Raw genomic sequence first — 12,817 nt, 5'->3', positions numbered from 1 at the left:
CTTCAAAGCATTTAGAATTTGAATTAGATGATGTAAATAAAGCCAGCTGCAGAGAGGATGCTTGGATCCTGGCTGGAAGGAAGGTTTTCTTTCAAAATTCTTACTTGGGGTTGGGTTTTTTGGGCTTTTTTGTTTGTTTGTTTTCCTGCCTCCTGTGACAGTTCCCTTTCTCAGGATTTTGCTCCCTTGCATTGCACGGAATGTTCAGAGCTGGTGTGGGGTGTGATGGGGAAGGGAGCAGTCATTTCCAATTGTTGGGTGCTGAAGCTCCCTGTGTTTCCTTACTGACATTATTACCCACGGGCTGACCTTCCTCACCAGCCAGTGATGCTGCCAGAGCAAAAGCTGGGACCTGCAAAGGGGACCAAATGAGCACGGCTCTCTTATTGAAATAATTGGAACGGAGATGTTCATCTTCCCAACTCATTGTGATGTATTTTGAACAATTTAGTGAACATCTTGCCTCCCTTTGGTCTATCAATCTGTGGTCAGAAGGCATTGCCGTAGTGTGGGTCCTGTTGCCTGCAGTGTTGGAAAGAACCTAGCGGGGGTTATTCTTATCTCAGAGTAGGAGTGGAAGATCCTTATCAGTGAATGCTCTTTAAAAATAGGCAGTCCTCCGTAATTGCCAAATGCCATGTACAAAATTATGATACATAGATAGATGATACATGCTGTGCAGGCTATATGCTGTGTTAATAATCTTAGAGGACTGTTGTTTTTAACTCCCGCTTCTTAATTGCTTGCATTTTATTAAGAACATTTAGTACTTGCTTCTTTACCAAGCACTGCAAAGGGAATCAGTTTGCTCAGGATGCAACTGCATCTGACTTGTTGTTGATTCAGAACAAGAGCCATGAGCATTTGAACATACCAAAAGCCCGTAATAATTTGTCTACATAAGCTATTATAAATCACTTTGTGTATTCAACTATCAGCTTGATTTCTCCTGTAGCCAGTTATACTGAAGACAGCAGCATTTTCAAGTTAATAAGCATGCAACAAACAGTGTGGGTTCAGTGGTTTTTAAATACTAGCAGAAGTTTTGTTCACCAAATAAATGCCTTTAATAGAAGCTTTGGCCTTATGAACACTTTAGGTTTGGAGGCTTAGAAAAAGGATGTTTGTGCCTGTAGTTATCTCACTCTTGAAATACTTTACATTCCAGAATTCAGTGAGGGATGTATTTGACAAATTATTCATGTTTCAACTTAAAACCAAACCAGACCCCAGAAGTCTCTCATTTATTAAGACACTGCTTTTATTGTCGTCTTGATGGTGAGTGTGGAAAGCATATTTAATAGCATGACAGTAAATCTCATGTTGAGTGGCTGATTAAGTATCCGTTCAGATAGAGCTGTGCTGGGCTTTGTATTTTGGCAATGCTCCTGGTTTTGGTTCCTGTGGCTTCTTGTGGTCAGCAAAGCCATGTGTGTTGCAGCAAGCGTGTTGACCTCGTAGTGAAAGGAAGCAGAAAGTGCCTGATGTGAATTTCTTTTAGTAAATCCTAACTCCTGCCAGTCAGTTGTGGCTACTGTACCGGGGCTAGAATATAAAATTTATTCCTGGTCTGTAAGTGTTCACTTTGAAGGAACTGCATTTCTCAGCCTGTTATGTATACTGCTGGTTGGGGAGTAAAATTAAATACTGTCTCAATGATAAAACATATTGTCAGTGTACCAATAAATCTCCAAACATCTGTCTGCTGCTTACCCATTTCACCTGTCCACACTAGCAAAATAATTGTCTTTATGTTTTCCCTCATTATAAACTCAGTGTGCTTCAAGTCTTCCTTGGATGTACAACAGCAACGTGATGTATGAACTGCTTATTTTTGAATGATCTGTGATTTATGGAAGCATGGTAATGGTGAGTTACATAAAAGGTCTTTGAGAAAATACGAAGCGTGAACCAAGGCAAAGTTTGCAGACGTTTCCTGAAGACTTGGGAGAAATAAATAGCAACAAAAAAAGCTTGTTTTCCTACTGACTCTCGGTAGACTGTTTTGTGTAGAATTTTCTGTAGCAGTATTTCATATGCCTCTCTACACGGCACAGTTAAAGCTTTAAATAAAATACAGCCCATGTAATAACTTCCACTAAAGATGTTAATATTTTGTATTGTTGCTCCTTCTGAATGTAGTAGGCAAATAACAGATAACAGGGAAGCGTTGGCCTCCACAGTTCCCACTTGTGCGCGTCGCAGTAGCAGCACAGTGTTCCAGAGCAGGAATAGATGCTGCTGCTTCAGTATGTTTGCAATTTTGCATGTGAAGAAGAAAGGAAGCAGAATAAGGTGCCAAACAATCTTATTCGAATAAAAGTTAGCACTCAAACCTTTAGCTTTTGAGTGGAAATACTTGTAGCACTAAAATAATCTCGTTCCTGATGTTTGCTTTTCTAGTTTACCTGCCTGAAATTTATTAGTTGAGGCAGCTCCATTCTGCAGCAGTGTTCTTAGAGCCCTCATCCATCTTTTCAGCAGCATTTTATAATGGATCTTTTTTTTTTTTTCCTTTTTAACATAAGGTTGAAATTCTCATTTTACTAAGGCCCACCTTTTCTTTCCTGTGCCCTGTCCCTTTTTAAGTCAGGCTATTTTTGTCCTCATGATCTCCCTTCTGTTTCTTCTTTTGAATTCCCATCCCAGATGGTGGTTCCTGTGGAGGCAGGTTAGGCAGAGGATGGGTGGGGGGAAGGCTGTGCCAGAAAGTAGAGATTGGGAGGAGCCTTGAGGGAAGGCACAGGCAGGGATGTTCTGTTGGCTAACCCACCAGACAGTATGAACACATGCTGGAGTTGCCCTGTTGCTACTTATGCCTCCATTTGGGCTTATAAAACCTGGGGGAGACGAACCAGAATGAAAACCAACATTTTTGTTCAAGCTCTCTGTTTATCAGTCTACAGCATGGTTTATGCCTGTGTGTACTGTCTATAAATGTGTGGATACGTTGAGAAGGCTGCAAGTTGTCAAGCCTCAGGAATGGGTGTGCTTTTCTTCATCCAAACGTCTTGCTGCAAAACAATTTCCCTCGCTCCTTTTTGCCTCATTAGCTTGTGTGCTAACCTTTTTATTTTGGACTCTGACATGAAGACATTGATAGTTGCAGCGTGTTTCTTCTTTCTGTTATGTTTGTGCAATAGCACTGTCATCGTGTTTTCCCTCTGTGCCTCTTCAATGTTCTTCCCATCCACACTCTTTGGTTTTCGGTGCTTTCTCTTTGATGTGATCCTTGTTTCTGACAGTTGGCCCTGGTATGTGTAAGTGTGTCATCTTTTCCAGAGTTGCAACATGACCCAGACAGTGTTGATCCTCTAATTGTCTATGTGCCACTGTGGACTTTGTGTTTTCCTCTCAGGTTGATATACAGACTGATTCTGGAATCCTGTTTGCTTTCCCTGTTACTTTTTTAATCTCTCTGAGGTGGTTACTTGGCTACTGAAAGGATGAAATGATTAAAATAATGTTTTATGGATCATTGGGGGTGGGGAGCTGTCAGCTGCTTTTGTAATTTTCTGAAGGGGATTATTAAAATGTATCTTACAGCTTCAGTATTCACTTTCTGCCATCATTGTTCTCAGTCTTAAAAAGAACATTCTGGAAAATGAAGTTTCATCATTAAGATTACACTGAAGTGGATTACAGAAGAGAAGAGCAAAATATGAAGAGTCTCAACAGCTTAGAACAGAAAGATGTTGGCATCTCATCCACTGGGATGTGGAACAAGAAACATTAATAGGCTGATAAACAGAAATGACTTTTTCTCTTCAAGGCGTAAAAGGTTTACTTTGAACTTGCAAAGATTTTAAAAAAATGCCAGTTCTTCAAGCTTATGTTGAACTTTGTGCCTGCCTATTTCATTATTTTTTTTTAATGCTTGTTTTGAGCAAGCAATTACTTTTGAAAAGTCATAGGTGTCATCAGTGTGGAAGAAGAGTGCACATGTCTAACTTCAATGGCGTTTGCTACTGGATATCTACTTTCAAATCCTCTTTTGTTGTCAATAAGGAACATAACCAGCTTTTTGGATTTTTTCTTAGAGACAGTTTATGTTGTATTTGGTGCAGTTTCTGGAAGAATTATCAATCTTTCCTAAGAGAGGAAGAAAGGATCTTGATAATTTACTTTGGCATGGTGTGGAGAGTTGTAAGGAAGTTGAATTTCATGCTTCCTATAGCAAGGAAACCTATGGTAACAGTCAGTTCAGAGAGTTTAAGTATTGTTTCTGCTTTCATAAACATATCTGGCATTTAATTTTTACGTACATTAATATCACATTTGATCTGAGGCTGATATGAAAAGGTGATGCAAACGCCATGCAATGACTGAGGAAATGGCCTATTTGTCTCTCTTTGCTTAACTCTTCTCATGTTTTAAAACAGTCGTATTTCAACCTAATTTGAGAGGTGTGTATGTGCCTGAATGTCTCCTCTTCATGAGATGTGAATCTCAAATATTTTTCATTATTTCAAGAAGGAAACTTGTGGTTTATCCCCAGCTGGCAACTAAGCACCACGCAGCCGCTTGCTTGCTCCACCCCCACAGCGGAATACGGGAGAGAACTGGAAATGTGAGAAAACTCATGGGTTGAGATAAGAACAGTTTAATAGGACAGAAAAGGAAGAAAATAATAATAATGTTAATAATATAAGAATTAGAATATATAAAACAAGTGATGCACAATGAAGTTGCTCACCACTCGTCAACCAACGCCCAGCCAGTTGCCGAGCAGCAGCCCCCAGCCAGCTCTCCCCCAGTTTATATACCGAACATGATGTCATATGGTATGGAACGTTCCTTTGGCCAGGCTGGGTCAGCTGTCCTGGCCATGTCCCCTCCCAGCTTCTTGTGTCCCCCCGCAGCCTACTCACTGGCAGGGCATGAGAAGCTGAAAAGTCCTTGACTTGGTATAAACACTACTTAGCAACAACTGAAAACATCAGTGTGTTACCAACATTGTTCTCATCCTAAATCCACAACACAGCACTGTACCAGCTGCTAGGAAGAAAATGAACCCTATCCCAGCCAAAACCAGAACAGAAACCTAGCACATACCTTATTTTTCATTGTGAATGTCAGTTCAATCATAATCCGTCAGTCCACTCAGCATTTGTAGAAATAGGTCACAATGTCATGAGAGTAAGAAAAAAAATTTGTCCTATCAAAATGGTTTGCAATAATCAAATGCAAGATTCTGGCTCTTTTGTAGTATTTAATCCTATGTTTGCATTTTTAGTTCTGTTCTGACTCTAATGAGGACTAAGTTTTTTTGATAGGGCAAATAATATTTGCAGTAGGGTTTCTGTGGCACGAGTTAATTTGTTATAACACAGTTGATGAGGTTTTTGTACTTACATTTACCCTATGCATAAAAAAGCAATATTGTTGAACAAACTACAGTGACTTTTAAGACAGTAGCTGAGATTACTTGGTCTCACCCATCCATTCTGCCGTGTACTGGAGGCTGACCTGTTGCAAACTTGGTAGGCTGGCACGTATATGTGGGCCTAAAGTCTGTCTTAGCACAAGCTTAAGAAATCAGTCTTAGTGCAAGGTGCCTGGAAAGTGTTTTAAGCCTAGGATTTTCAGAGGCATGGTGTGATGAATCTTCATGTATGTTTTAAGATTTTATCCAACTTGTGTCCATCAACTGGAAATTAGTCAGCCTAAATTGCCCCTGAAGGCATGTTTAAGGTGTAGGATGCTGTATTGTGAGCTGAGCAGCAGTGTGAGCACGTTGTGAGCATGTGTTCGAGTTTGCTAGCTACGCTGCAAAGGGGTAGCCTCCGACAAAAGGATGGGCTGGAGAGCAGTGGTGGGTATCTTTGTAATTTGGCAGTTGTAACTTCTGAATGATGTGGGTTTTTTGCACTGCAAGTAATCACTTCTTGTGTGGCATGTGTTTGTGACATTTGATGTTTCGGTTATACCACTTAATTTTATCCCATATTTCACAGTATGCCAGGACTCAACCTGCTGTTTGTCATCTTAGGATGCTGGCTTCCAGGAAATTTTTTAATATGGATTGATTTTGCAGAATCCAACAAGAGTTGATTCTCTATTTTGTTCTTGTGGAATTCTTGCATTATTCAGTATGAAAAAGGCTAGTGTTCGTATGAAGTACTCAAGAGACTGAAATTGAGATGTTTGCTGAGGTTAGGATGGGGAAGAGAGTATCCAGTGCAAGGCTGGTGCTTCTTCATGTTCCATCACCATAGATACTATTCTTGGGTGCAGGTTCCCTTTTTAAGTGATTAATTAAAACAGAACCAAGGAAGCATTGGTGCCCTGGTAATGAAATTATACATTTTCAAATGCAGATTTGAAGACCTCTTGATGAACCTTCCCACCTGAATACAACAATGAAGAGACTATTCCATAGTCCCTGATTATTAAATTGGTCTGTGAGTGGTTCAGAATTGAACTGGAGCTTTAAACAGGCTTCTAATTCATCCAGTGTTTTAAAATGCATGTTTTAATTCAAGGGGGAGATTTTGAGGTAGGGGGACAGCCGCTTGGGGATTTTGGTGAATTCCTACATAAATTTCCCAAGAAGTATGGTTTGGTGACATGGTAGTGCAAGAGGTACTTGATTTATACCAAGTGTCTTTTAAGGCAGTGTTCCCTTTTTGGATCTATCTAAGCAATACCTTAACAATAGTGCTATTTTATTTAAAAGCTTTTTTTTATTAATTTTCTTTTAATAATAATGATAAAGAGTACCCTTCTGAAGCATTTATAAATTTTTCGATGCTGTTTTTGTCATCAGAGAAACAAAGATTATCAGTTCCTGAGTAAACTAGAGATGTTTGTTTCGGTCTTTCTAGCTTGCTTGAGGCTTTATGACTTGTGTGCAGTACCTTTTTTCATGTCCTGCCCACTCTTTAAATACCTAAAGTTAGTGAAGTCTTGGATAAACTTGACATGCTTAAATTATGAGCCGACTCTCAATAATCACAAGAATAATTTCATTCTTACTTTGTTATTGATCAAGTACTTTGCCAGCATACTTGATCTGTGATGAGCTGCTCTATGTGTGCCTTGGAACAGCTACCCATTAGTGTCCCAGCAGCACACTGAGTGTCTGAAGGGCATGCATGAAGAATATCTCCAGGAATACATGGATAATAATTGTGCATTACCGTGTCATGCTGCAGAGAGCTGAGAAGAGGGACCAGGCTATTCTGGCTGAATTGAGAATCATGTCCACATTGCAAAAGAAGTGCTAATCACCTGGCCTCAGAAGACATTTCTCTTCCAATATAGGTAGCTGGCAAGAGCAATGTCCAGGTGGTGGCTGTAATTACTTGCTGGGTATTATCTGTCAAAGCAGATCATATTAAACCTCAGTTTTGCTTCTACTTTTTTAGAAAAAGGTGAAAAGATACAGTAGAACCCAAGACTGTGAATCGTTTGTTGAAAATGAGGCATCTTCTGAAGGGCAGATTGGTTGATTTTGAAATAGATATGCAATTATTTAAATGCTTTGTATATGTGGGGTTCCAGTAATTGCCTCATGCTGAACAAGAAGGCTGTTACTGGGGGTGGTTCTTCTCTCCTATCTTTTTCTGAGAACTGCTGGTAATGAGACTGCAGCTATTCTGTTTGCAGTGGTGCAGCCGTAAAATGAAATGACACCAGCCCCAATGTCCAGGTATCGTGGTGATGCTTCCCTGCCCATTTTTTCTGATCTCTCTGACTAAGAGGCAGTGGTCAAGATTTCACCAGTCTGTATTATCTTTCTTAGTGCCCGAACACTAGAGAAGGCCCGGCAGCAGCTACAGGAGGAAATACTACGAATTCAGAGCCAACTCTTGGATGAGAAGAAGAAACGTGAGCAGCATGAAGCACTGGTCAGACGGCTGCAGAAACGTGTGTTGCTGCTCACCAAGGTGAGTTTCTAGATAGTGCTTGGAAAAGCCTGTGCCCTTATTTCTTTCCTGTAGGTGCAGTCCTTGCTTTCTTCTTTGTTCACCTCCATAACTGGTACTACAAAGTTACTATGGGGTCTTTGTGTACTGGGTGCTACATAAGACGTGAAATGTCGTTAGAACTGTATTAGAATAAAAGCAGTAGTACATCCTAAGGCTTTGTTAGCGTTCCCCCCCGTCTGGGCTCATGCTGCATTGGCAATACATGACTTTGTCTCAGGTTTGGCATTTGTGTGAGGGCAGAGAATTGAATCATGTTGTCACTAGAGTGTTTTGAGCCACTGAAGGGAATTTATAATGGCTTTGGGTGAATCACCTGCTTTCCTAAAGAGAATGAAATGACGGCACCTTGTCAACTGTTCCTGTGGAAAAACAATTTACAGAGAGTAAGAGATTTGCCTTCCTCTTCTGCTGAAAGTCTGTTTGAATGTAATGGTAGGCACTAGACCAGTAAATTGAAAATACGTTTTAAGATCCTTTCTATAGGATATATCAAAGAAGTCTGCATTATCCTACATCAGGTATGCTCTCGTGATGAAATCTATACAATAATTTTGAAGTCTGTAGAGCGCTGAAAACTTTATATTAAATCCTGAGAGCAGTCTTCCCCCAGAGGGAATAATAATTCTCTATAGTCAGAATGGTAGTTACTTCACTTTTCAAGAATACTCCTTAGAAAACTTCACTCATCTGAGCAGTCTCCCTGGTGTTATAAAGCTGCTCATGTAAGTAAGCTTATGTGTGTACGTAAGGTCAGGCTCAAGTAGTCAGAGCATGTGAGAGGGAGACAGGCACATCAATGTATGGGGAGGAAAGGTGCTGGTATGGGAGTGACTGAGCAAGGGGGAAAGGAGGTGTTGTGTTGCTTGTGCTTTAAGCTTTAATTTTCAGCATCAACTAAAGCATTTGGATTGATTTTAATTGTGTTGCACCCAATTCTGCAATTCTGTGTAATTCCGTGTCATTGTTGAGCCAAAGAAACTGTGATATATGGTGCGGAAAGCAGAGCTTCTCGAAGCATGAAGCAACCACTTTACAAGAGGATATTCTATCAGATCTGGCTGCAGAATCTGATGCCATGGAGAGTCATATAAGTGAGAAGAGAAAAATGACAGCAGTTCTTTCTGCTTCACACTGAGGTAGGCAATCGGTGGATGGACCAAACTTTCCATGTTTCTGTCATGGCAACAGAAAAGGCATCTCTTCTCCTTGGTGTTTCTAATACCCCCAGCAGCAGACAGCCCTCTGTAGTGTTCTAGTTTGGTGCTGGCATGGCTGGATATGACACAGGTGGACACTGAACCCAATTCAATTCCTTCATTTGCAACCTCTTAGCTGTCTAGCATTGCTCAGCCCTGAAGGAAGTTTCTCAGATGTTTACTAAAATATTCCCTTTGTTAACTTATTTCCAGTCCTCAGCAGAAATAAGTTTTATCATAGAATACAAAAATATTATTACTTTAAGTACTGGACAAAAAGTCAACAGTATTTTATCATGTAATGAATTATAACCTAATTTATATGGAAAGATTTGTTTGCTGTCCTCTCCCAGAAGACGAGTAGAGGAGAAGTTGGAAATGTCCTTTGTCAGCCCATGGCAAATAAACGTGTTTTGACAGTGGAAGGTTTTCATGTGTTCAGTGATTCCTCAACTGACCGTTTTTAAAGGAATAAAGACTCTGTTGTCTCTGAAAATTTATATTCATGGAATCATAGAGTGGTTTGTGTTGGAAGGGACCTTTACAGACCATCTAGTCCATCCACAGAATGCCCGGGGTCCTTTGTGAAGAAGTACCTGCATTGTGGTACTTGGGCAATCTATCCTTAGCACTGTTTTCCTGCTGGTTGCTCTTTTTATGCAAAATCAGAAGAAGGAATTTCATTTAATTAAAAAAGTATGATATTGTGATTTAAAATGAGATTGAGCAAATATATTGCCTGTCAAAAATAATTATTTTACATTGAAAGCATATCACCTAGAATGGTATTTAATCATCTAATTAGTGGCATCAGTAGTACAGTGTGCTTCTATGTAATTTGAGAATGGAAAAGATGAGCTCTCTCTATTGAATCTTTGTCTTGTTAAATAGGACTGTGAAAATCTAATTTAGGGGAGACTATTATATATAAGATTGAATTGCTATTGCTTTTGATAGTGTGATTTTTTGCATTTGTGTATATTTGACCCTCTAGTAGGGCAGTGAATCTGTTCCTGTATGCTTGTGCAAATAAGGATTGAAAGGCATCAGACGTGTTCAACAGTGCAAGTTTAATGCAGTAACAGCTATTCTTTCTTTGAGCTCAAATTGTAACCTGGAAGTCTCAGGCCTTGAATGTGTTTTAAAAGATCAATAGAAAACAATAAGCTGTTCTTCATTTGATAACAGCAGTACCAAATATTTTAGTTGTAAACCTACTCTCATACTTGCTAGGCCAATCCGATTCCTTCTCAGCTTACTTTTATGACTGTTGCATTTTTTTTCCTCAAGATTCAAGCGATACTTTTTGGCTTTCACAGATTGCTTGTCTCACTTGTTCAGTCTTGTTCATTTTCTCCTCGCTACATTCTCTGTCTTTCTTGGTTGCTCTCATCTTTCCATTTCAGTGCGTTTAACTTCTCCATCCGTGGCTTGCTTCCTTGCCTCATTTGCTTCTTTTGGGCTTTCTTGACCTTACGTGGGCTTTTCCACTTGGTTTACCATTTGGAATTGGCACAGTTATCAGTCTAGGATTCTTCTGTGAGTCACTACAAATCTCTCTTCCCTGGCTTGAAGAGCAGCCTTGTCCTGTCTGTGGTGCACTACTGCAGTAGTCCAGCCCAGCTGATTCCACCTCTGACAGTGACAGGGGGCTGGCACGGGAGCTGCATCCTGGTTATTCCTGTTGACAAGCTGCTGTTTAGAACATGTTAGTTCATTACTTTCTCCCGTATGTCCTTGTAAATCTCGGGGCAGTATTTAAGTTTTCTAATCTACATTTTTTCAGTGAAACATAAGACTAGATTTGTATGCCCTAGAGGTTTGCAGACATTGACGGCTTGAAGGTATCTCCTGGACCGTCAGTCTGTTCACTGAAGGTGATGCAAAAGAATTTGATGTTTGAAGGTTTGTATTCACTCACTCTTACAGAAATCCACTTGACTGGATTTCCTGTCTGTTGTGCTGTCTTTTTGCTTTGGCTTGCTCAGAGTTTTAGGGTAATCTTTAATCTTTGCTATATTACCTGAGGTAATTCCGATACAGCTGTAGTGGGACATAATCTGAAGTGCTGGGCAAAGACCTAGTCCACCTCTGCCCTTTTTCCTTTTTGATTTACTGTTGTATTGGCTTTGAATGCCATGTTTACCTACACAGTTTTGTGTTTGACTTTTATGCTGTCCTTAAGCTTGTGAGTATTTCTCTTTTTCTGAGAGCTTTGCACACAACCTCTGCTCTTTGTTTATGAAGTAGGCTTATTAGAAACAGTCAATTCTGCTACCAAATGGCTAAAATCTGAATCTCTTGGGAAATTTTATGACATGTAGGTCTTCTGAAATGTAAAACCCTTTCTGAAAATCCTTATCTGAGTGCAAGCAGCTGATTGAGTCAGTATTTAATGGAAAGCAAGCTCTGGTCTTTTTGTTTCGGGAGGGCAGCTTTCAGAAGGTACAAATGGACTTTGTGCAGCAGGAGTGTGGTTGGAGAAAAGCAATAAAGGCACACTGGAGGGTTCCCAAAGCCTTCTGATGTGGAGGGCCAACAACTGGCTTGCATGGATCTTTTTAGGCTTGTCACCTCCTCCTCTCCTTGTGTGATTTTTATCTGGTTGCAGTCAGCCCTTACCTGTATTCCTTACTTAGCTTGCTGTTAGGGTTTAGACCTGCCAGGCTCTTCTCCTGCACACATGCAGTTTAGTGACTCCTTAAAACAGTTATTTCTTTTGTGTCCAAGCTGGTTGGATCTACCTGCATGAAGCTGCAGGGTGGGTAGGAGCAGCCTGTAACGTGTGCAGCAAATCTGACCAGAGACAAAATTTCCTGCTTTTTTTGCAGCCAGTGTATGATCCTTCGTGGGAATCCCTTGCCTGTTTGCATACACCAAAACTCAAAATGTGAAGCCCAGTTTTGGTTACTTCTTGTGACTTCTTCCAAATGAGTCCAGTTTGCTTCTCAAATTGTAGACTTTGTGAATGTAGGCTGTCCTGATTGCATCCCTTGCTCTTGTGTAAGGCATAATGCAGCAGATGAGTTTATCTGATTGTACTGGATGTTGTTGTTTTGCTGTGTTTATTTTCTGTCTGTGCATTTGTCTGCCTTTGGGTACTCCACTGCCTGGAGAAGAAGCTGAAAAATTCCCTTTTGTTTTCTAAGCTTTCAACCAGATCATGTGATCTGATAGGAAATCTGTTTCTATTGCGACATAATTTAGGCCATCACCATAAAAGTTGGAGATTAAACAAGTATTGATTAACCAACTCCAGCGGACTGTTCATACCCCATGTTCCTTGAGGTATCTTTGCAAGAGTCAGTGCGAAGTATCTAAGTGACTCCCAGAGCTGAGAATGGCAGAGATGCATCAGAAATGGGACTAGGTAATTAAACTGTTCATTAAGCATGGCAGATGCAGAGTTCGTGACTTGATTTGCCATCTGCTTTGTTTTGTAATCAGTAAAGATTTAAAATAATGCTGATGGTTTCTCTGTCATATTGGGTCTTACATTTTTTGCTTGGGAGGCAGATGATTTTAAAGCACAGGGAAGGATCTTAAAGTTCTGGGCGTTCAGCAAAGAAGGTGAATTAACATTTTTCCAGGGATATGTGAAAAATTAGCTTTAAATATTGCACTTGGTAGCAATAAAACCACCCACTCTGGCAAACAGATGCCTTGCCACAGACCTTCTTTTGGATA

General features: G+C 40.2%; 1 protein-coding gene across 1 annotated transcript in view; it reads left to right on the top strand.

The window, feature by feature from the left end:
- Positions 1–12,817, top strand: part of MAD1L1 (mitotic arrest deficient 1 like 1) — a 380,568-nt gene that overhangs the window by 107,905 nt on the left and 259,846 nt on the right. Inside the window, exon 11 of the mRNA XM_056336428.1 lies at positions 7,748–7,892. Coding sequence (XP_056192403.1) covers positions 7,748–7,892 — 145 coding nt within the window. The remainder of the gene's footprint in view (positions 1–7,747; positions 7,893–12,817) is intronic.

This window comes from Falco biarmicus, chromosome 4, assembly GCF_023638135.1.
Source record: "Falco biarmicus isolate bFalBia1 chromosome 4, bFalBia1.pri, whole genome shotgun sequence".
In the NCBI taxonomy this organism is placed as follows: Eukaryota; Metazoa; Chordata; class Aves; order Falconiformes; family Falconidae; genus Falco; species Falco biarmicus.
The sequence above is the reverse complement of the archived record's forward strand: the minus strand, read 5'-3'. Positions and strand labels throughout refer to the sequence as shown.